The 22,878-nt window shown below is 35.2% G+C and overlaps 2 protein-coding genes across 2 annotated transcripts; one reads left to right on the top strand and one right to left on the bottom strand.

Moving 5' to 3' along the window:
- Nucleotides 1-15,475: 15,475 nt before the first annotated feature.
- LOC115717668 (uncharacterized) lies at nt 15,476-16,396 on the bottom strand. The gene has a single exon (XM_030646650.1). It carries the CDS (start codon nt 16,394-16,396, stop codon nt 15,476-15,478), a length of 921 nt encoding a protein of 306 aa, XP_030502510.1.
- Nucleotides 16,397-17,567: 1,171 nt separating this feature from the next.
- On the top strand, nt 17,568-21,976 carry LOC115717388 (leucine-rich repeat receptor protein kinase EMS1). The gene has a single exon (XM_030646356.2). It carries the CDS (start codon nt 17,760-17,762, stop codon nt 21,690-21,692), a length of 3,933 nt encoding a protein of 1,310 aa, XP_030502216.2. The 5' UTR covers nt 17,568-17,759; the 3' UTR covers nt 21,693-21,976.
- Nucleotides 21,977-22,878: the final 902 nt, after the last annotated feature.

Here is a 22,878-nt window from a genome sequence, read left to right as displayed (position 1 = left end):
GTGCCAACAACATCCCAATGCTGCTGAAAAAAACCTGGACCCATACCATCAGGACCTGGAGCTTTGTCAGGATGCATTTGAAGAGTGCTTGCTTCATCTCTTCAGGTGTAATCGGTCGCAAAAGAGCCTCATTATGGTCATTAGAAACAGAGCAATTGATACCTCTCACAACATAATCACAATCGGTACCTTCGGCATTATACAAAGAAGATAAATAATCAACAATAACATGATCAAGACCCAAAGACCAGTCCTTCCATTCTCCAGAATGATTTTGCAATTGAACAATTTCATTACTGCATTTACGAGCACTTGCAGTAGCATGAAAATATTTACTATTTTTGTCACCCGCATGGAGCCAAAATTGTTTCGATCGTTGCTTCTAATAAATCTCTTGTTGAGCTAAAATCTCAAAATAATTACAGTGTTCTGCAGAGAAATCATCAGTAGAAGAAGAGCCAGTAGCTGACTTTACGTGACTCAATATTTTTTTGCTTTTATTTAACCGCTGCTTAAAATTACCAGTAATTTCATATCCCCATACAGTTAAAATAGAGCTGCACAGATGGATTTTTTCAGCAAGAGAAACATTTTTATTAATCTCCCAGCAATCTTTAACTAGCTGGCCACACAAAGGTTCACGAGCCCATGCATTCTCATAACGAAATAATCTTACTGGTTTATAATTCATAGCAGGGTCGAGTTCAAGAAGCAGGGGTGTATGATCGGAGGAGGTGTAATCAAAATTTGACAGTTTAGCTTCAAGAAAAATTGAGAATCAGTCATGAGTAGCAAAAGCTCTATCTAACCTGATTTCAACATGTGCAGGACCTCCTCTTCCACGCTCCCATGTATACTGGTACCCACCAAGTATCAATTCATCCAATCGGCAATCGCAGAGGGCAAGGTTGAAGCCGTTGATAAGTGAGTCGGGGTAAGGGGGTCGCCTTTCACATCACCATGGGCAGTAATATTGTTGAAGTCTCCAATTATACACCATGGGAGGGTCGACTCTGTAACGTCCCCGCTTCAAGCCTCCATTGGGCCTTTACACCCACGGACTAATGGCTCTTATACACGAGTACACCACTCTGGCTGCTTCCTGGATTGATGACTGACCCTACAGACCAACACAAGTGTTTCCAGCGTGCTTTGTCCTCACTCACACGCATCCTGGGAAAACTTCCCAGGAGGTCACCCATCCTTGAAATTGCTCCAGGCCAAGCACGCTTAACTGTGGAGTTCTTTCGAGATGGGCTACCGAAAAACAAGATGCACCTCGTTGACATAGGTAGTACCAATCAATCCATTTAAGCCATCTTCAACTGTGTAGTCCCATACCTACACAGTCTCAAAATCATCGCACTTGACCTTCCCCAGGCAGTGTGGGATTGCACAGCTTACTTGATATTTCCCCTTACGGATCACGGGACTACTAACTGTCATAATCACCCCCCCTTACGGGGTTCGACGTCCTCGTCGACCACACTTCCGGCTGGGTCAAGGCTCTGATACCATTTGTAACGTCCCCGCTTCAAGCCTCCATTGGGCCTTTACACCCACGGACTAATGGCTCTTATACACGAGTACACCACTCTGGCTGCTTCCTGGATTGATGACTGACCCTACAGACCAACACAAGTGTTTCCAGCGTGCTTTGTCCTCACTCACACGCATCCTGGGAAAACTTCCCAGGAGGTCACCCATCCTTGAAATTGCTCCAGGCCAAGCACGCTTAACTGTGGAGTTCTTTCGAGATGGGCTACCGAAAAACAAGATGCACCTCGTTGACATAGGTAGTACCAATCAATCCATTTAAGCCATCTTCAACTGTGTAGTCCCATACCTACACAGTCTCAGAATCATCCCACTTGACCTTCCCCAGGCGGTGTGGGATTGCACAGCTTACCCGATATTTCCCCTTACGGATCACGGGACTACTGACTGTCACAGACTCAGCAGCAAGATCACGAAGCAAGTTCCAGGTTGTTGCGCGGAGAGATCATTGTGGTTCACCATAAAATCCGGTCAGCCTCCAGTTATTGTACCCAGTGCTAGAAATCTCAATATCGATATGATTGTTGGAGTAACCTAAGAGATGGGCCTCACTTGATATTTTCCAAAAGAGTGCAAGACCTCCTTTTTTTCCTTGGGCTTCAACAATGAAACAACTTTCAAAGCCCAATTTGATTTTTACTCTTTCCACAATATCCTTTTTACACATAGTCTCACAAAGGAATACAAATTTGGGTTTCTTACTGACACAGATGTCTTCAAGGAATTGTAAGGCCCGCGGGTTCCCAAGCCCACGACAATTTCAGCCTATGATACTCATAATGATTGCTGGGCTTGGAAACCAGGACCCATCGAACTCCCATTTTTTGAAAGGCAAATACTATCTTTAGTAAGAACATTATTGGGCTCATCATCATGGTCCACTTCCTTGGGTTTAGACACATTATTAGCTTTATATGAGTCACTTTCCATTCTTTTCCTTTTCAACTCCACCAAATCCATATCCACGTCAGAGGTATACATGGAATTATTCTCAATCACAATAAAAGTTGGGCCATTAATGGCATTATCTATCCTTTGACCAACATCCCTAGAATCTTGGGATGATGATATTATATTGCCTTGACTACCGTGGGAATTATTTTGCAGTTGTTGAGATCCCACCAAATCAGCCTTTCTTGATGGTGTCGGAGTAATGATCGTCGGAGCACCATTTTTGTCGACAGAATTAGGTGTTTCTTCGGCTGTACTTGATCGCAGCCATGGAGAGGATGTTAGGAAATTTTGTTTTCTCGTTGGGGCTCGCATGGCTATATTGTAAGGCTTTTCTATTTCCTCCAACGGAGTGTCATATAACTTACTACAAAAGCGCTCTGAATGACCCATTATACCACAAATAAAATAAAAGGTTGGAAGTTTTTCATACTTGAAGTTAGCATAAAATGCCTCACCACCTTTCTTACGGAATTTCATACGCCTCTTGAGGGGAACATCAACATTCAAACGGACTCTAACTCGCAAGTATTCACGCCAAACGCCTTGGAAATTTTTTGGATCCAATTCAAGAAATACGCCCATATAATTCCCTGCTTGTTGTACTGCTCTTTTAGTTTTAAATCCGGATTGGAGATCATGGATTTGTACCCATATATCAAGCTTGTTTAGTGCAATTGTCCTAGGATTATCACCCATTTTCAGTTGCTCAAGAATTAACTGCTTTCGATCATACGTCCATGGGCTTCCTGTTAGAACTCTTTGAATATTAATCTCATGAAAAAATTGAAAGAGGAATCTATTTTGTTCAATGATCTTGACATACATTCCCTTCCCCGGTTTCCATAAATCCGCCATAATATTTTGAAATATCATGTAGTCCGACACTTTCCCGGTTAATAAACGACCAACAAGGCACCAACGATCATCAAAATTGAGCTCTTTCACCTCCTCCTCTTGACAAACAATCTCATTATCCTCCTCATCATCAAGACATATATTTTTCCATTTTTTTTCCACTTCCTTATTCACTCCACTGGTGGAAGCCATTAGAAACAAAACTCACTCAAAAGTAAAGAAACTCACACAAAGAATTGGAAAACACTCTAATGCAGAGAGACAACAAACATACTAAATACTGAGATTTTTTTGTTAAGATTTTAAGTAGGATTCGATGCATTTATAGAGTTTGCCCTAAAGAATTCTAGAAATTGCAAACGTATTCATTGTCCATGTGTAAATTGCTATAATAAATCAAAAGAAAATATTACGATGATTAAGAATCATGTGTATTTAAGAGGTTTTAATAGAAGTTATACTACTTGGTATTGGAATGACGAACATTTAACTGATTATCTATATACATTAGGGAAGTAGGAGGTAGATGATATTGAGGGTAATGATTTCAATGATCATCCAATGGACTTACTTGACAAAAGCACATGAGGAATTTTTTAATGATCATGAAAAATTCGATAATTTTCTAAGTGGTGCAGATAAACCCTTGTTCAATAGTTGTAAGAAACTAAAATTACCAGCAATGGTAAAATTTTACAACATCAAAGCAGAAAATAGAGTGAGCGATAAATATTTTACTCAATTTTTAGCTGCTTTAAAAAATATCTTTCTATTTGACAATTACGTCCTGTAATCTATAAATAAAGTGAAGAAAACTTTAAATTCTATAGGATTGAAGTATGAAAAGGTCGATGCATGTCCGAACGATTGTATTTTATATCGTAAGAAATATGCAGACATGGACACTTTCCTAACTTGTAGTTTATCCCGCCATAAAATAAATAAGAGTAAGAAGAATAGGAAACTTATCCCCCAAAAAGTGATGTGGTACATTCCTTTGATTTCACGACTTAAACGATCATATCGTAGTGTAGAACATTCTAAAAATTTGATTCGGCACGAGACCAAGAGAGTGAAAGATGGAAAGCTTGGACATCCTATAGATTCCCAAGCTTGGAAAATAGTAAACTACATAAATTTTGAATTCAAATCTGAACCAAGACATATTCGTCCCGGTCTATTTATGGATGAAGTAAATCTACATAGATCTCTAAGTAGTCGTCATAGTTCATAGCATGTCTTCCTTGTTATGTACAATCTTCCTCCATGGTTAGTGATGAAAAGGAAAGTTAATATGCTTTCTTTAATGATATCAGTTTGCAACAATTTGGGCATAATATCGATGTATATTTAGAACCATTAATTAATATTTTAATAAAATTGTATGAGAATGGTGTAAAGCCTATGATGGTTTTAAAAAAAAATTCTTTAATCTGAAAGCAATCTTATTACGGATTGTTAGAGACTTTTTTAGCTTACAGTAATTTATTAGGCTTAAGCACAAAAGATTATGAAGGTTTTCTGATTTGTTGCACTAACACATGGGCTCGTCGCTTGGCAAATGAACACAAGAAGAAAGTAGAAAGTATTCGATGGTACTGAAGAGGGGGATATGGCTCATTTACCACTGTCAGGGAAAAAATTCTCCAAGAAGTAGAACTACTAGATTTTAAGTATGAAAATACGTAAAAAAATAAGAAAACAAATGGTTGTTTTCAAACAAAGTCAATCATTTTTCATCTTCTATATTGGAAAAGATTAATGGTTTGACATTGTTTGGATGTCATGCTTATTGAAAAAAATGTGTGAGAGTATTATCGGTATCCTACTTGATATTCTCAGCAAAACTGATGATAGTTTATCTAGTCGTTTAGATCTCGCTGAAATGGGTATCCGACAATCTCTGGCACCTGAAAAGAAAGGTGAACAAAAATATTTGCCCCTACTTGTTTCACTTTGTCCAAAAGGAAAAAATAAATAGTTTGCAAATTATTTTCAAATATGAAAGTACATGATGGATACTCGTCTAACATAAAAAACTTGGTAAATAAGAATGAATTGAAACTAATGGGTATAAATTACATGATTGTCATGCGTTCATGCAACATCTACTTCCGATTGCCACTAGATCAGTCTTGCCAAAAAATATTTGAGTGTTGGACACATGTTTGTATTAATAAGTTATGCAGGAAAAAATTAAAAATAGATAAATTAAGGGTGTTCGCAGTGCGGGTGGTGCGGTTTTTGACTATTTTTTTCAAACCAACCCGCACATGCGGTATTTCCAATTTCCCAAACTACAACCGCACCGCAAAAAATAGTGCAGTGCGGTGCAGTTTTTGCAGTTTCTGCGGTTTGGACTATCACCAAATAATTAAACTATCACAAATACAACAAAGCTTGAGCAACACTTGTCAAAAATACCATAAGGCTTGAAAATAAATATGAAAAAAAAAATTAAGTTTCAACAATACAATAATTAGTGGGTTTTAGGTTGGACATTCACATATTGGACTAAATAAATATAAAAGTTGGTATTTTTATAATGTGCGGTGCGATGCGATTTGAACCGCATATTAACAATTCAAAACTGCAAAACGCACCGCACCGCGAGGTTTAGGAAAAATTCAAACTGCAACCGCACCGCAAAGAATTTTAAACCGCATTTTTTTTTTGTAGTGGTGCAGGCGGTTTGAGCAGTTTGATGAACACCCCTAAAATAAATTATATGCATTACATGAACATGTAGTTAAAATATTATGCCAATTTGATGCTAGAGGTTATTGCGCCAAAAAATTATCCATTTAGACCGTATAGATTTCCACAAAGTTTCCCCAACAAATTCATGCAATGTTGAAACGGTAATTTAATTACTCTTTATGTAGTAAATTGTTTAATTAACTAAGTTATATGTATATATATACATATGTTAATAAGTTGAAATGTTAATTAATTTTCAAAACAGTACATACCAAAATTTAGGGGATCAAATGTGTTTAAATATGAGACATATCTAGGAATATCACTAGCAAATTGTCCAAAATAACTTGGTTTTTATGTATTGAAATATATGAGTGACATCGTCCCACGTGTAAATTCTAACTGTTATTTAACAGATAAAAAAATTGTAAGTTTTAATTATTAATTATCTTATTTGTTATATTAACAAACAATCTAATATATATACTAATATAAATATTTAACTTTTTCACGGTTTGGAGAAAAGAAGACATACGATGCAAAAATTAAATTGTTACCATTACATCGACAGTGGATAGAATAATTGTTGGCAGTGATTCACGAAGGCTTGGATTGATGCTGAAACGTATAAGAATTTTTCTTCCCTTATTTTTTTTTTTATGTTAACTTGTAATTTTTATATCTATTATTTTTCTATGTTTAATTAGATATATTAATTTGTTAACAGTTTGACTAATTTTAAAATATTTGTATAACATATTTAGTTAGAATAAATAAACTTAAGTACATTGTTAGTTTATTTTTTTAGTTGTATGAAATTAATTTAAATAAATTAAATTTGTGAAATAATATTAAGTTTTAAAATTGAAAAAAAAAATGATTTTCTATAAAAAATCACATACCATAGGGCATCAATTTTTTCTAAATAACCAACTTTATAGGGCCTTATGGCATCAGTTATTATATAATAATTGACGACATAGGGTCCCTATGGCGTTAGTTATTTAATAATAACCGATGTCATAGGGTCTTTCTATGTCGTTGGTTGTTTTTAACCATTACAACGTCGCCTGAAACAGCGTCAGTAGTAAATTTCTCTAAAACTGACGCTGGAAGGCTTTAAAAACTGCCTCTAAAGCTCACTCAAGTGAGTTAATTTGTAAAGTAGAAGACACCATTAGTGAGGTGAAAGATACAATTGTTGATGAGATTAACTCTTGTATTCTCCTTTGTATTTCTCCATTGTTGAAGATCGAATAAAGCTTGGCTGAAGAGCAATTCTTCTTGAGGATTAGTCAACACAAAAAGAAGTGATGAATTTCGTTATATCTTGTCCCTGTATTATTTAATTTTATTTTACATTTATATTCCGATTTTCGTTCATTGTTGAATCAACCATTTTAATACTTTAGTTCTTATTTTGTTTGATTCTTGACCGGTGTTAATTTAAAAAAATTAATACATACTAAATTAATATGTATGTAAATTTGTTATATATATTGATGAAACAATTTTTGTACGAAAATAAATTTGTTTATTTCAATGATACTTTACAATTGTCTAAGGAAAAATAAAAATGTTTACTAGTCAATTCCATTCTATTCAATAATGATTCATTATTTCAACCAAACAATATAATTATTTTTCCATTACCATTACTATACAATTATCATTTATATTCTTATAAATCATTCCATCCAACCTCTTATAATTCATTCCATCCTAAACAGAAAAGAGAGAAAAAAAAAATTAAATAATATAAAGGGAGGGGTGGAGCAATTAATAAGACTGGTGTGTGATAAATATTGATTTGGAGAGAATAGTTAAAGAAGCAAGGAAGGGAGGGGACCACGTACGAAGGCAGAGTTGAAATAATTAGGAACCAGATAATCACATGGCTTAGGTTACAGCTTTTACTATTTTGTTCGTATAAACTTTTACTGAAACAAAACCCCTTCCACAGTAATGTCGTTCCACAATACTAGTACATACTGGGATGCTCCTGTAATTGCAGCTTTCCTCAGAGGCATCATTTTTTTTTTATTCTTTCTTTCATTTATATTTTCATAAAATTACAAGATATATTTTATTTTTAAAAAAAAATAAAAAATAAAATAAAATAAAAAGCTTCTTAAGATGCTTTATCATCACATTATTGTCTTCATTCCAATTGTGTGAATCCATATAACTTTAGTGTGTTAAATGATTTATGCTTATTAATTAATAAGAAAGAAGAATGATAAATTGATTAGTTTGAAAAGAGGGTAGGAGTGGAAAATACCAATATGAATATGTTAGTGACATGTGTGATAGAGTAGAATTTATTGTAGAGAAAATTCCTATTTTATGATTTGTACCCTGGGAAGGAACAACACACTCAAACAGACAGAGGTAAGAGGCCCCTCACCTCTCTACTGCCTAATGAACCATTCTTTCATGTTATCTAGTCACGTCCATTCAGAATCTCTAATAATGAACCAGGTCAAAATTAATAATTTTATCATAAATGACCAACCAACCATTTACAATTAACATGCAATAAAACATAATTTTTTCACTTCAAATATATTTTTGTGTATATTTTCGAATTGAGACATGAACAAAGGAGCCTAGACACAAAATTTTCCAAAAAAAGGTTACATGTTTTTTTTTTCTTTTCCGTCCTTGTTTCAAATTTTAAGATAGTTTTTGTCAGTTTTATTTTTGTAGACTGCATGACCCATCTATTCTAAAAGTATTAACGTATAACACGTATGGATCATTGAACTTATTTGTATTGAAAGATGTGTATTTCATAAATAAACTATTTTATAAGTTTTGTTTTATAGTAAATGATTTTGGACAACACTAATAATTGCACTATAGACCTTTATTTTGTATCTTTTCCAAAGTGCTCTCTTACGATAAATGGGCCCGAATCTAGATTTTGGCCAGTTCCTCTCTCAGTGTTGTACCTTCCTACACATTTGGAGGGCCCATTAATCATCACTGAAATTTTGCTATTATTCTGGTAATAAAAAATGAAATTTATTTTATTATCAAACGCATAATTTGGTAATTTTGTTTTCCTTTTAATTAAAGAGAGATCAGTTGGCTTGTCCAGCTAAAAACAAATAATAATCTTTTTGTTAAGAATAATAGTGTTCATTATTGAAAGAAACATAAATTCCAAAGTTCCAAACAGATTCTGAAGTGGCATTTATACTTCTCATCAAATAATTAAGCTTTCGTTCCTCCAACACATCTTTTTATTTTGTTAGAGAAAATTGAGACATAATTCAGTTCCAGTACAATGAAGGGTACATTAATTTGTTTATAAAGTTTGATCGTTTTATATATATATATTTTTTTTGGTAGCACCAATCAAATATTAATAATCACTCTAAGTTCAAAAGTTTTAATCCACATTCCCCATGACTAACAAGTAGTTGTAGACCATTATTTTGTCTCAGTTTCAATTTTTCAATTATTTGCTATTTTTCAGCCGCTGGGCTTCTCCTTTTTGCACTTTCTTGTCTTTAACTCAATACCATTATCAGCGTGAATCGTCCGGGATTAAAAGGACTTTTGCACTTTTTGTCCTCTATTTACACTTTGATCCTTTCATTTTTCCTTTCTTCCACTTAACCCCAAAATACATGTGGGACCCGCGCACTGCCCTTCTCTTTTCATTTATTTATTTTATCTAATTATTACCAAAAACAAAAATAAAATTGCTAAAATGTAAGAATAATGATTAGTACTCTTTGTGAAGCACCAGTACTTAATACTCAGTAACAATGCTTGAAAAAATTCAACAAATACTCTAAATCTTTGGCTAAATTAGCTCATCTCAAACTCTTAAAAATCTTTAGCTAAATGTAGCTGAATGTTAAAGCTTCTATATTTATATTTTAAAATATTTTATTTTGTACTTAATTATCTTTATTTCTTCCATTTGTATTTGATTATTATATTTTGATTTTTTAACTTTAATTAATATAATATTATATTAAAACCATGTGAAAGAAAATATAAAGTAGTTGATATATGATAATGTAAATGTGTGAAGTAAAATAAAAAATAAAACTTTGATAAATTATTTTAAAAAATTGAGTAAATAATAAGGTATTGAGAGTGCTCTAATATAATGATATTTCATCTAAGCTTATTAAATTATCACTTCATCTACGCTTTATTAAGTTATTATTTGGCTTAAGGATATGTATGGTCTATTTTTATGTGCTATCTTTTTCGGCCATCTATTTCTTCCTTGAATAATGTTGAGATCAAGACAGTTATATTCCATATGCATTTCGACAAATTTTTAGGGCCTAATGACCCGACTCCAACTTTCTATCAAAAATTCTGATCAGTTGTGGGAGGTGACGCAGTTCAAACTGTTCGCGACTATTTTTTTAGAGTCTGATACTGGGTAATCTCAATGATATGAATCTAGTTCTTATTCCTAAGAAACGCAATCCTACGGTGATAGGAGATTTGAGGCCAATAGCTTTTTGTAATGTGCTTAGTTAGGCTATCATGAAGGTCTTAGCTAACCATATTAAAAATTTTCTTGATCTTGTTATTTTTGAGGCTAAAAGTGCAAATTTTGGGGAGGTTAATAACTGATAACGTTCTAGGTTCATTTGAGGTGTTGCATTATCTAAAAGGAAACAATAAGGGCGTGATGGTTTTATGTCACTGAAACTATATATGAGTAAGGCTTATGATAGGATAGAGTCTAGTATTTTTAAGGCTATTATGTAGATGGGTTTCCATTAGTCGTTTAGTGGGGTTGGTTTTGGGTAGTGTGACCTCGGTTCGTTATAAAATTGCACATGGTGGGGAAAGGTTGGGACCCATTATACAACAGGTATTCAACAAGGTGATCAATTATCTCCATACATTTTTATTATTTGTGTTGAGGGCCTATCTAGTTTGATCAGAAAGTCTAAGATGTAAAGATGGTTACATGAGTGTAAAGTTGCTCGGGGGGGCAGAGTGTTTCTCATATGTTGTTGGCAGATGACAACTATCTATATTGCAAAGCAAATGATAGAAAGGGAAATAATGTTCAGAAATTACTATATATTTTTTAAAGAGCCTCAGGTCAGAAGGTGAATGTTGTTATATCTTCCATATTTTTTTTCAGCACTAATACATCTGTTTATAATCGGGGTTGGGTTTAGGAGGTGTAAGGCATACAAACATAAAAAAATGGTTTTGTTGGGCTTTTTAAAGGAGAAAATTAGAAAGATGGTGCAGAGTTAGAATGGAAAATAGATTTCGAGGGTAGGAAAAGAAGTTCTCAAGTCTATTGCTCAAGCTCTTCCAAGTTATGTCATGAATGTTTTTCTTCTTCCTAATGAAAAGGAACAACTCATGTATAAATATTGGTGGCAGTCAGGCTCTCCAAATAGGAGTATTCACTGGATGTCTTAGGAGAAGTTAGGGGTTCATAAGGATAATGTTGGACAGGGTTTTCATATTTTACGTAACTTTAATATTGCTATGCTCTATTAAATAAGATTGGCGGTTGTTAGTTCATAGTAATTCTCTTGTTAGTCAAATTTTTTAAGCTCGATATTATCCTCGTGGTTCTTTCTTTTCTGCTAAATTGGGTCATAATCTAAGTTTTATTTGGCGTTCTATCATAGAATCTCAAAGCTTGTTAAAGGAAGGATGTTGTTGGAGTATTGTCAATGGTGCTTCGGTTGATGTTTTAAATCAACCTTGGTTACCGAGTGAGGAGAATCCTTTTGTTACTTTGACTCATCCTAATTTGGAGAACGCTAAGGAGGCTCAGCTTATGGTCCTAGTGTTAGCCCAAGATATGTTTCCAAGAGGGGGGGTGAATTGGAAATTTAAACTAATTTCGGAAAATTAAAACTTTTAACACAAAATTATGCAATTAGTCAATTAATCAAGTAAAAGCAAGTAGTATGGCAAGCAATATATTAAGACAAATAATTAAACTTGTAAAGTAAAGAGTTTAAGGATTAGAAAATGCAAACTCTCGATTTTTACAAGGTTCGGTAGAACTATGCCACCTACGTCCTTGGTCTTCAAAGCTATGGACCTAGCTTTGAGTTCCAATATCGAGCCAAGTTAACGGGCTTGACTAACCCTTACAACCGGGAAATTTTCACCAAGGTATTTCCAAACCTCTTACAATAGTTTCGCACCCCCGAGGACTATTAACCTCTTTCTCGGATTGTTAAAGTGCCAATCTCACTATTTCCGGGTTGTTTACAAAACCGGTGCCAACCTCACCTCAATCACAATATGGAAATGTGTTTGATATACAAGCTAAAATCACTCTAGAAATATGATGATACAATGGAAACCTAGAGTGAAAAGCAAGCACACTTAAGATGAATAAAATCAAATTTTGGCTCAAAGTGTGTGAAAAGTGTTGGTTTGGATTTCAAACTTAGAAGCTCCTTAATCTCACTTAGATAGGTTAGATATATGTAATAAATGCTCAACCAACTTATTTTTTGAAAGAAAAATCGAGTTTATATAGTGTTTGATAAAAAACTAGCCGTTTATAGCCGTTAGCACGTTTCCCGAGGTGGGGTCAGCCATGAACCGGAAGTCCGGATGGGAACCGGAATTCCGGATTGATTGCAACCGGAATTCTCGGTTGCCATCCGAATTCCGGATGACCGACCGGCTGGCAAAAGTGCCATTTTTCGGGACTTAAACGCGCATAACTTCTTACTCGATTATCCGATTTCAGAAATTCCAACTTTGTTCTCTTAGTTAAACAAAATGTAATTTAGAAATTCAATCAAAAAATTTTTTGAACTATCGTGTGAGAAAACTTGTTGCACAAGTTAGTGAATGGGCCAAAATTCAAATTTATAAAAACTTAGTGTGCTATGCAAATCACTTTAACAAGACTAAAGTAGATTTATACCATTTAATTTTGAGTAGTCTTGATGTAGAAGAGCCTCCTAGCTTGATTTGCATGTTTTTGATCCCAAGTTGATTTTTCCCGAGAGTTGACCTTGACTTTGACTTTGACTTTGACTTTCGGGTTGACTTTTTGACTTTGGGATTTTGAAGACCTCTTTTGAATAGGGTCTTAAGTTGTTGATCCCTTGATGAATCTTTTGCTCTTGACATGCTTGTTGAGTCCATTTAGTGTTGCTTTTAAAAGTTTGGTAAAAATACCAAAATATTTATTTTCTCTTTTAAATTTGCTACAAAATCAATAAATCATTAGTAACAAATAATAATCAAATATTTGCTAATCATCAAAACAAGGAGATCGAAAAGTTTGAGTTAACACCTAGGTTCTCGGGCTTAGGATGTTGACTTGTTGTTTGATCTTTTAATGAGCAGGACAAATTGCTTATTCAAAGTGTTGTTATCAATGATGGGTTAGGAGAGGACTAATGGCATTGGTGTAAAGAGAGTTTGGGTATGTATAGTGTAAAGAGGGCCTATAAGTGTCTTCAAAATTTAAATGGGAGGTAGGATGAGTAAAATAGTTCTGGTTTTCGGCAGAATCTTTGAAATCTTAAAATCCCACCAAGAGTTCATCATGTGTTATGGAGAGCTGGCTCGGGTATCTTGTCCACTCCACGCAACTTCGGGGAAAATATGTGGACATGTTCCATTGATATGTCAAGTGTGTCGTGGAGGAGCTGAGTTTATTATTCATATTATGGTTGAATGTCTATTTGCTTCACTTTGCTATCAATGATTTGATGCTTCGGTTTTAAGGACATCGTATCTTGATTTTCTTAGCTGGGTTTCTAATGTTCTGATTATTTTCTTGAGGGCTAAAGCTAGTCAAGTAGCAATGATTTGTTGCGCTTTGTGGTCTGCTCGTAATGGATTAGTTTGGCAAGGTAAGAGTTTTATTGCTAATGGAGTTGTTTCATTTGCTATTGCTTTAATAGAAGGATGCTGAAAAAGATGACACTAATGTACGAGAGTCTACTTCTTTCTCTGTTGTTAGTAGCGAGCATTTAATTTTACCTATTAAAAACATGATTAAGATCAATATGGATGCTTCTGTTATTATAGTGGGAATGATAGCTTGGGATTGGTTAGGCAGCGCGTGACCTTGAACTTGATTCAAAGTTGTTGGCTGGTTGTGTACAGCCAGGGGCGGACGTACTTGTCTCCCTATAGTGGGCAAGGCCCCCCTAGCATTTATATATATGCAATACAAAATCTTAGTTATAGTATATTGTAATTGAACTTTTTAATAATTATTATATGGTGGCTCCTTTGAAAAAGTCAGACTAAAATTTGAAAATTATAATGTGTATTTTATCTAGCACTAACGAAAATATACACAATTATTATTAATTTTAAGAAAAAAAGAAATTATAAGTTTCATTTTTCTTTTAAAGCATTAATTTATATTCCATAATAAATTTTAATTTAGTCTATTTGTTAACTAGACCCTAGATTGGATGCATTTATTATTAATAGATTTCAATTATAGAAAAAGGTGAGAGAAAAAATTTGTGCATTTTTAGCACATGTTGAAAACAATATCAATTCACCTCATTGAAAGGCTTAGAAAGCAGTTGCATATCTCATGAACCAATCAACACTTATTGCAAGAAAGTTTGCAAATTTCACATCACAAGAAATTGTTAAAAATAGTTCAATTGAAGGAATTAGGTGGCTTACATTTCTACTTGTATATAAAGTGGTAACTCTTATTCTTACACTTCCAGTTTTCATAACTACTACAAAATGATCTTTTTCAACTACAAATATAGTGAAGACTACACTTTGCAACAAGATACAAGATAAATTTTTAAGTAATTGTTAGCTAGTGTATATTAAAAAAAATTGCTAAAAAGTTTAGCATAGATTCAATTATAGATGACTTTCGTGATATGCAAGAGAGACATGCTATATTTGAATTTTAATAATATATTTTAAACTATTTGTCGCTTAATATATAATATAGTTTGGCCCCTCCTAAATTTTTACCCTGGCTCCGACCCTGTGTATAGCTGACTATGGCAAAAGCTATGAGAGTCAAAGAGGTTCTTAGCTGGATTAAACATAAAAATCTTTTTAAAATTGTAATTGAAATTGATAGTCAAGTAGTTGCTCAAGCAATCCATCACACTTTCTAAATATTTTTTCCATATGAGCTGATTATTTCTGATTATAAACGTTTACTTTTTTTATTAAACAATGTCTCTATTATTTTTGTTAAACGATTGACGAATATGGAGACCAATTTTTTGGCTCATGTTATTTATTCTTTTTGAAATTGTCGATTCAGTTGGGGGTTTGTCTCAACTAATCTTCATATAATTTTGTTAATAAATTTGTACTTTTTTTTTTGACTAACTGGAAAATTTCATTAATCAAAGACCAAAACAAGCTACAACAAGGTCACACCTAACCGGCCCCAACCACCACCAGCTGCAACAAGCAGCCACTACAACAGAAGGCGTAAAAACATGCCTTTTTCAGCTTGATAAATCTTCCTATTCTTTAAACTATACAACCTGTATTTAACTAATTCTTTAATCTCATTTACAATCTTCAATATAGTTAAACAACTACTATTATGCACACAAAAATTCCTATTTTTCCAAATCATGTAAACGGTGGCAGCAAAGAGCAAATTAACCACACCAGAAATCTTGCTAGAAACCCAGCAGCGCCACCTATTGTAGTCCAGCGACCAGGCAGCAACACCACACCATTCAAAAATCTGCTTCACAACCTCCCTAGAGACACAACAGTTGAAAAAAAGATGATGGTGGCTCTCCTCTTCACTCCCACAAACTGGACAGAAACTAGAGTCTAAAATGATGTGAAACTTATGAAAATTATCTCTAGTAAGCAAGTGTCCATGAACCACCTGCCATAAGATGAATCTATGCTTGGGCAGAGAAAGATTACACCAAATAGATTTGTCATAGCTATCAATATTCAGCTTTATAGTCCCCAAATACAATCTGGCAGCAATAAACTTACCTTTCCTTACAGCTGCTGTCACCATAGGCTTGCTGAAATGGCTTCTCAAATGACAAAGTTTCCTCCAATACCAACTTACATCCCCTTTCAACTCGTAATCCCAAAACTCAGCACCTTTCATATAGATGTTGTTGACCCATTTGACCCAAAGAATGTCATGCTTATCCATAATAGCCCAAACAAACTTTCCTAGAATAGAACGATTCCAAGTTGCACCATTCTTGAACCCGAGACCACCAAACGGTTTGGGAAGACAAACCTTATCCCAAGAAGCCAAATGAATTTTACTTCGGTCACCCTTAACTCCCCAAAGAAAACCTCTGCAAAGCCTCTCAACCTCCTTTATTACACTTTGCGGAAGGATGAAAATGCTCATCCAATAGTTACGAAGACCAAACAACACCGAATGTATAAATTTGTACTTTTAATTAATAATAATATGACAAAATTGCAATAAAAAAATAATAGCAAAAATGAACATAGGAAAAACAAATTTAACTAAAAGCGCACGAGTTTCAGAAAAAAAAAAAAACATGATTTGAGTGAGAGTTATTTGTTTGTATTTATAATAATATATATGCAGTCACTTAATATTTTATAATATGAATAAAACAATTAATTTTCACCAAACAAAATAAAATTGTGTTCATTTCTTCATTTTCATTTTTCACTTTTATTACTGCACTGCTAGCTAGCTACATTAAATTGATTTTTGTTTTCTTGGTAAGATAGTGGTTGAGATGTTTAGGTAGGTCATCATATTGTAGCCTTGGAGAGGTGATGATCATAATAATACATACTAGCTAGTATAAATAAATGTCTATATATGTATACAGTATACCTTCTAGAAGTCTATTAAAGTAGCCTCGAGCTTTAGCATAAATAAAACACATGGTATAAATAATGAAAGAAAAGAATGCCTCAAAACCCACCTCTTCAAAGTACTCAATACATATATATAACTATTTCTAATGCGGTGGCTTTGATTAAACAACTTAGAATAAGTGTACGTACATACATGCTAATATGAAAAATCATCATGCAGCTACAAAGAGCTATATACGAATCTTGCTCTTTTTTGGCTTGAAGAATCTTTCTTTTCATGTAACAAGTGTAACATCCATCCATAGTGCAAAATACACGAAGAAAAAATATGATAAGCTATATAAACATAAGATTAGCAAAAATATAAAAATAAAAATAAAGACAGACAGGGATTGGTGGAGAGAAACTACAGATAACCTAGGTCTCTCAAAATATGTAGGGAACAAAAACAAATATAATAAGAAAGAAAGTGAAACAAAAGCCCGATTTTCTGAAGTAGGCAACACTTTTTACTTTCTAGGAGCACATTAGGTGTAAAAGACAAATAAGAAGAGGAACTAGTTTAAATCAGATATTTGAAGAAAGTTTTGGCCTAAATGCTAATAAAAGAGAATATTCTGATATTTAGAGGGGTTTCTCTGCAAATTAAAACTGAAATACCGTTGTGAGAAAGAATAAGTCACGTGAGCTGCGTGCCCTTCTCTCTCTCTCTCTCTCTCTCTCTCTCTCTCTCTCTCTCTCTCTTAACAGCTATGGCGTTTTATCTCCCTCCTTCGTCCTCCTCTCTCCCATTTTAGTGTTCCTTCTCTACTCTGTAATGGTTATGGAACTCAGTAAGCTTTTCGACACCCATTTTTTCTTCCTTTACTCTTCTTGAGCCTTAAATCTTTTTCTATCTTACTCACTTGTTCCATATGTTTCTTCTAAGTAACTCCATGATCATGGGGTTTAAGCTTTCCTTTCTCGTTCTCATTGTGTCTCACCTTCTCTTTCTTTGCTCTAATGCCATTATTGTAGACCGAAATAAAGCTTACTCAGAGAGAGAAGCCCTTCTTTCGTTCAAGGATTCTCTCGAAAACCTTCATCTTCTTTCTTCATGGAACTCATCAACCCCATACTGTAACTGGGTTGGTGTTTCTTGCCAACATGGCCGGGTCGATTCACTCGCTCTCCCAGCTCTGTCCCTCAAAGGCCCACTGTCTCCCTCCGTTTTCTCTCTCCGTAGTCTTACCTTCCTTGACCTTACCTCTAATCTTTTCCATGGCGAAATCCCACCGCTGATATCCGGTTTGAAACGCTTGAAGAAGCTGTTGCTCGGTGATAACCAGTTCATCGGGGAGATTCCGAGTCAGTTAAGTGAGTTGACTCAGTTGCAAACACTCGTGTTGGGACACAACTCGTTCAGTGGGAAAATTCCTCCGGAGCTGGGGAGTTTGCCTCAGCTCATAACACTCGACCTTGCTGGTAATGCTCTCACCGGCAAGATTCCTCCCCACATTGGAAATATGAGCAAACTCTTGTTTTTGGACCTTAGCAGTAATCTTCTGTCAGGTTCACTTCCATTACCTCTCTTTACAAATCTCCATGCTCTATCTTCGTTGGACATATCTAACAACTCGTTTTCTGGCACAATCCCACCTGAGATTAGAAACATGAAGAATCTCAGTGACCTCTACATTGGCTATAACCATTTCTCTGGCCAGTTGCCTCGGGAAATTGGTGACCTTTCCCGCCTCCAAAACTTCTTTGCTCAATCTTGTTTTATAACAGGTCCACTTCCCCAGGAGTTATCTAATTTGCAATCTCTAAGTAGACTTGATCTTTCCTACAACCCCTTGAAGTGTTCGATCCCAAAATCCTTCGGGAAGTTGCAGAACTTGAGTATTCTGATTTTGGCTTCTTCCGAGCTAAGCGGGTCTATTCCTCCTGAGCTGGGAAACTGTAAGAATTTGAGGACTCTGATGCTTTCCTTCAATGCACTATCCGATTCGTTGCCTGAGGAACTTTCTGAGCTTCCTGTGCTGACATTTTCTGCTGAAATGAATCAACTTTCTGGGCCACTGCCTTCTTGGCTCGGAAGATGGAACCAACTGGAGTCACTTTTGCTTGGGAGTAACCTGTTTTCTGGCGAAATCCCACCTGAAATAGGGAATTGTTCTCTGCTTAGAGACCTTCATTTGAGCAATAACCTTTTGACTGGTCCAATACCGAAGGAGCTCTGTAATGCGCTGTCGCTCATGGAGATTGATCTTGCCATGAATTTTCTCACTGGTAATATTGATTACACTTTTCTTAAGTGCGCTAATCTTACTCAGTTGATCTTAGTGGATAACCAGATTGTTGGTCATATACCTGAATACTTGTCAAAACTTCCATTGATGGTGCTTGACCTTGATTCGAACAATTTCACGGGTACGATTCCCATCACTATCTGGAATTCAAATAATTTAATGGAATTCTCGGCTGCAAATAATCAGTTGGGGGGCTATCTCCCAGAGGAGATTGGCAATGCAGCTGCACTGGAGAGGCTTGTTCTCAGTAATAACAGGTTTTTTGGCACCATACCTAAAGGGGTTGGAAATCTTACCAATCTTTCTGTTCTTAACTTGAACTCTAATTCTCTTGAAGGAACTATCCCAACTGAGCTGGGCATGTGCACAGCACTTACCACATTGGACCTTGGAAACAACTTTCTTCATGGGTCTATACCTCAGAATCTGGCAGAATTGGGTCAATTACAATGCCTGGTTCTTTCTCATAACAATCTCTCAGGCTCAATTCCGTCAAAGGCCTTGTATTTCCGCCAGGTTGATATCCCTGATCTGAGTTTTGTTCAACACCGTGGAGTTTTTGATCTGTCCTACAATATGTTGTCAGGCACAATACCTGAGGAGTTGGGGAACTGTGTGGTTGTAGTAGATCTTTTGTTGAGCAATAACATGCTTTCAGGGGAAATTCCTAGATCACTCTCTCGTCTGACAAATCTTACAACATTGGATTTATCTGGGAATTTTCTCACTGGCTCCATTCCTCCAGAATTTGGTGATTTGCGTAGGCTGCAAGGATTGTATATGGGAAATAATAGGCTATCTGGTACCATCCCCTCTGAAAGATTGGGACATTTGAGCAGTTTGGTAAAGCTTAATTTGACCAATAATAAGCTTTCAGGTTCAGTACCAACAAGTTTTGGAAATTTGAAAGGGCTAAGTCATTTGGATTTGAGTTATAATGAGCTAAATGGGGAGCTACCCTCATCTCTCTCGAGCTTGCTAAACCTTGTGGGGCTTTATGTTCAACAAAACAAGCTTTCTGGAAAGGTTGATCAACTTTTCTCAAATTCCATGGCGTGGAGGATTGAAACTATGAACTTCAGCAACAACGCTTTTGATGGGGAATTGCCAGTGTCTTTAGGCAATTTGTCATATTTGACATATTTGGATTTTCATTCAAATATGTTTCAGGGAGGCATTCCAATGGAGTTGGGAAATCTGATGCAACTCCAGTATCTTGATGTTTCAAGGAACAGGCTCTCCGGACAGATTCCAGAGAAAATATGTGGGCTGGTCAATCTGTTCTTCCTGAGCTTGGCTGAAAATAGCTTGGAAGGGCCTGTTCCCACAAGTGGAATTTGCCTTAAGCTGTCAAATTCTTCAGTTGCTGGGAACAAAAACCTGTGTGGAACAATTATGGGATTTGATTGCAAAAGTAATAGCTTTGAAAAGTCTGCATTGTTAAGTTCCTGGGGACGACTAGCTGCTGTTGTAGTGGGAAGTATTGTCATTGTCCTTTTTCTAGCAATTGCTCTTGCTAGACATGTTACAAGAAACAAGAGGCAAACTGTTGCTGAAGAAGCTGAGGAAAGCAAGCTCAACAGTTTTCTAGATCAAAATTTGTATTTCCTTAGTAGCAGCAGATCAAAGGAGCCTCTGAGCATCAACCTGGCCGTGTTTGAGCAGCACCTCTTGAAATTGACCTTAGTAGATATTCTTCAAGCAACCAACAACTTCTGCAAGACAAACATAATTGGAGATGGAGGTTTCGGAACAGTGTACAAAGCTACTCTGCCTGATGGGAAATTAGCTGCAGTCAAGAAGCTAAGTGAAGCCAAAACACAAGGCCAACGAGAATTCATTGCTGAAATGGAAACTTTGGGAAAGGTAAAGCACCATAATCTGGTCCCTTTGCTCGGGTACTGCTCTATTGGTGAGGAGAAGCTCCTTGTTTACGAGTACATGGTGAATGGAAGCTTAGACCTCTGGCTGAGAAACAGGACTGGAGCTCTTGAAGTCCTAACCTGGGATAAACGGTTCAAAATTGCAATTGGCGCTGCACGTGGGCTAGCTTTTCTTCATCATGGATTCATTCCTCACATCATTCACAGGGACATAAAAGCTAGCAACATCTTACTCAATGAAGACTTTGAACCAAAGGTTGCTGATTTCGGGTTGGCCAGGTTGATAAGTGCTTGTGAGACTCACATTACAACCGAAGTTGCTGGAACATTTGGTTACATTCCACCTGAGTATGGACAGAGTGGGAGGTCCACAACAAGTGGTGATGTTTATAGTTTCGGTGTGATCTTGCTTGAACTAGTGACAGGTAAGGAGCCAACTGGACCTGACTTCAAAGAGATTGAAGGTGGAAATTTGGTTGGGTGGGTTTTTCAGAAAATGGAGAAGGGACAAGCTGCTGATGTTCTTGACCCGACCATTCTCAACGCAGACTCTAAGCAGATGATGCTTCAAGTGCTTAAGATTGCTTTCATTTGCTTATCAGAGAATCCTGCTAACAGGCCTACCATGCTTCAAGTGCTCAAGTTCCTTAAAGGGTTAAAAAATGATCACTAAACTGCAGCTTATGTCTTCAGTTAGATGTTAGTCATAGCATAGCATAGCTTTGCTATAACATTACATTAGCATACAAGTATAACAAGGATGATGATAGGACTAGGACTGTTACTGCAATACAACTAGTTCTCTAATATAATCAAAATCAAGAGTTTAGTCTTCTTGACCTTAACCTTTTCCACTGTTGAACTTATTTTTTTATCTTGTAATTGTTGTTATCTTAACGTACGAAGTTATGCATAAATAAATAACATACAAATGTATGCAGTTTACTATGAGCAAAATATGACGGCAAACTTATTCATCAAATTATTAGTTTCTTAAAGTGACTTGTTAGGCCATTTTAAATGGTAAAACTTAAATTTGGTGTTAAATCAACACTAAAAAACTACTATTTCAACACTATTTTTTTTTTTCCTAATTCCAATCATAACATTAAAAATTATACAAAATGCCACAAAGTGTCTAACTTGACAAGTGTTGTATCTTTGATCTAATTACATAATAGAAAAATATTTTTTTTTATATTGTATTATTCTTTATCTTTTTTTTTTTGAAACAATATAATTCTTCATATTATTTATAGAAAAATTGAAAAAATTATTATATTTTATATTTCAATTATAATTAAGCAACATAATTTTTTAATATGAGTTATTTGCGGTATAAATACCTAAGTTTAATTTTCAGTTGCAAATAAATACATAAGTTTAATTTTTGGCAGTAATAATACCTAAGTAATATTTCTGGAACTCTTTAGGTATCTAACCGTTAAATGTTAAACATTATATTCATGTGTCATTTTCTTATTGGTATATTTGAACCGATTTTTTTAAAATAATAAAAATTTAATGACTTGGACCAATCAGGGATTGCCACGTGGCAATTTATTTAACCAGGTACCTACAGAAGTTTCAAAATTATAATTTAGGTATTATTACCGCCAAAAATTAAACTTAGGTATTTATTTCCAATTGAGGAGTTAAATTTAGGTTAGGGGTGTTCATCCAATCCAATCCGCACTATTTTGCTCATAGTGCATCCGATCCGCACTAAGTGCGAATTTCAATTTTTGGATCCAATTCAATCCACACAATAGCTCAAATCCTATCCAATCCAATCCGCAAAAGTGCATATTGGATCGGTTATTTTGGATTGGTTACTTTTTAATATTAAATTATTTAAT

Source organism: Cannabis sativa, chromosome 5, assembly GCF_029168945.1.
Source record: "Cannabis sativa cultivar Pink pepper isolate KNU-18-1 chromosome 5, ASM2916894v1, whole genome shotgun sequence".
Lineage (NCBI taxonomy): Eukaryota > Viridiplantae > Streptophyta > Magnoliopsida > Rosales > Cannabaceae > Cannabis > Cannabis sativa.
The sequence above is the reverse complement of the archived record's forward strand: the minus strand, read 5'-3'. Positions and strand labels throughout refer to the sequence as shown.

Bases quoted from the DNA above. Each gene is read 5' to 3' on its own strand.
- LOC115717668 (XM_030646650.1), bottom strand. From the start codon at position 16,396: ATGAGCATTTTCATCCTTCCGCAAAGTGTAATAAAGGAGGTTGAGAGG.
- LOC115717388 (XM_030646356.2), top strand. From the start codon at position 17,760: ATGTTTCTTCTAAGTAACTCCATGATCATGGGGTTTAAGCTTTCCTTT.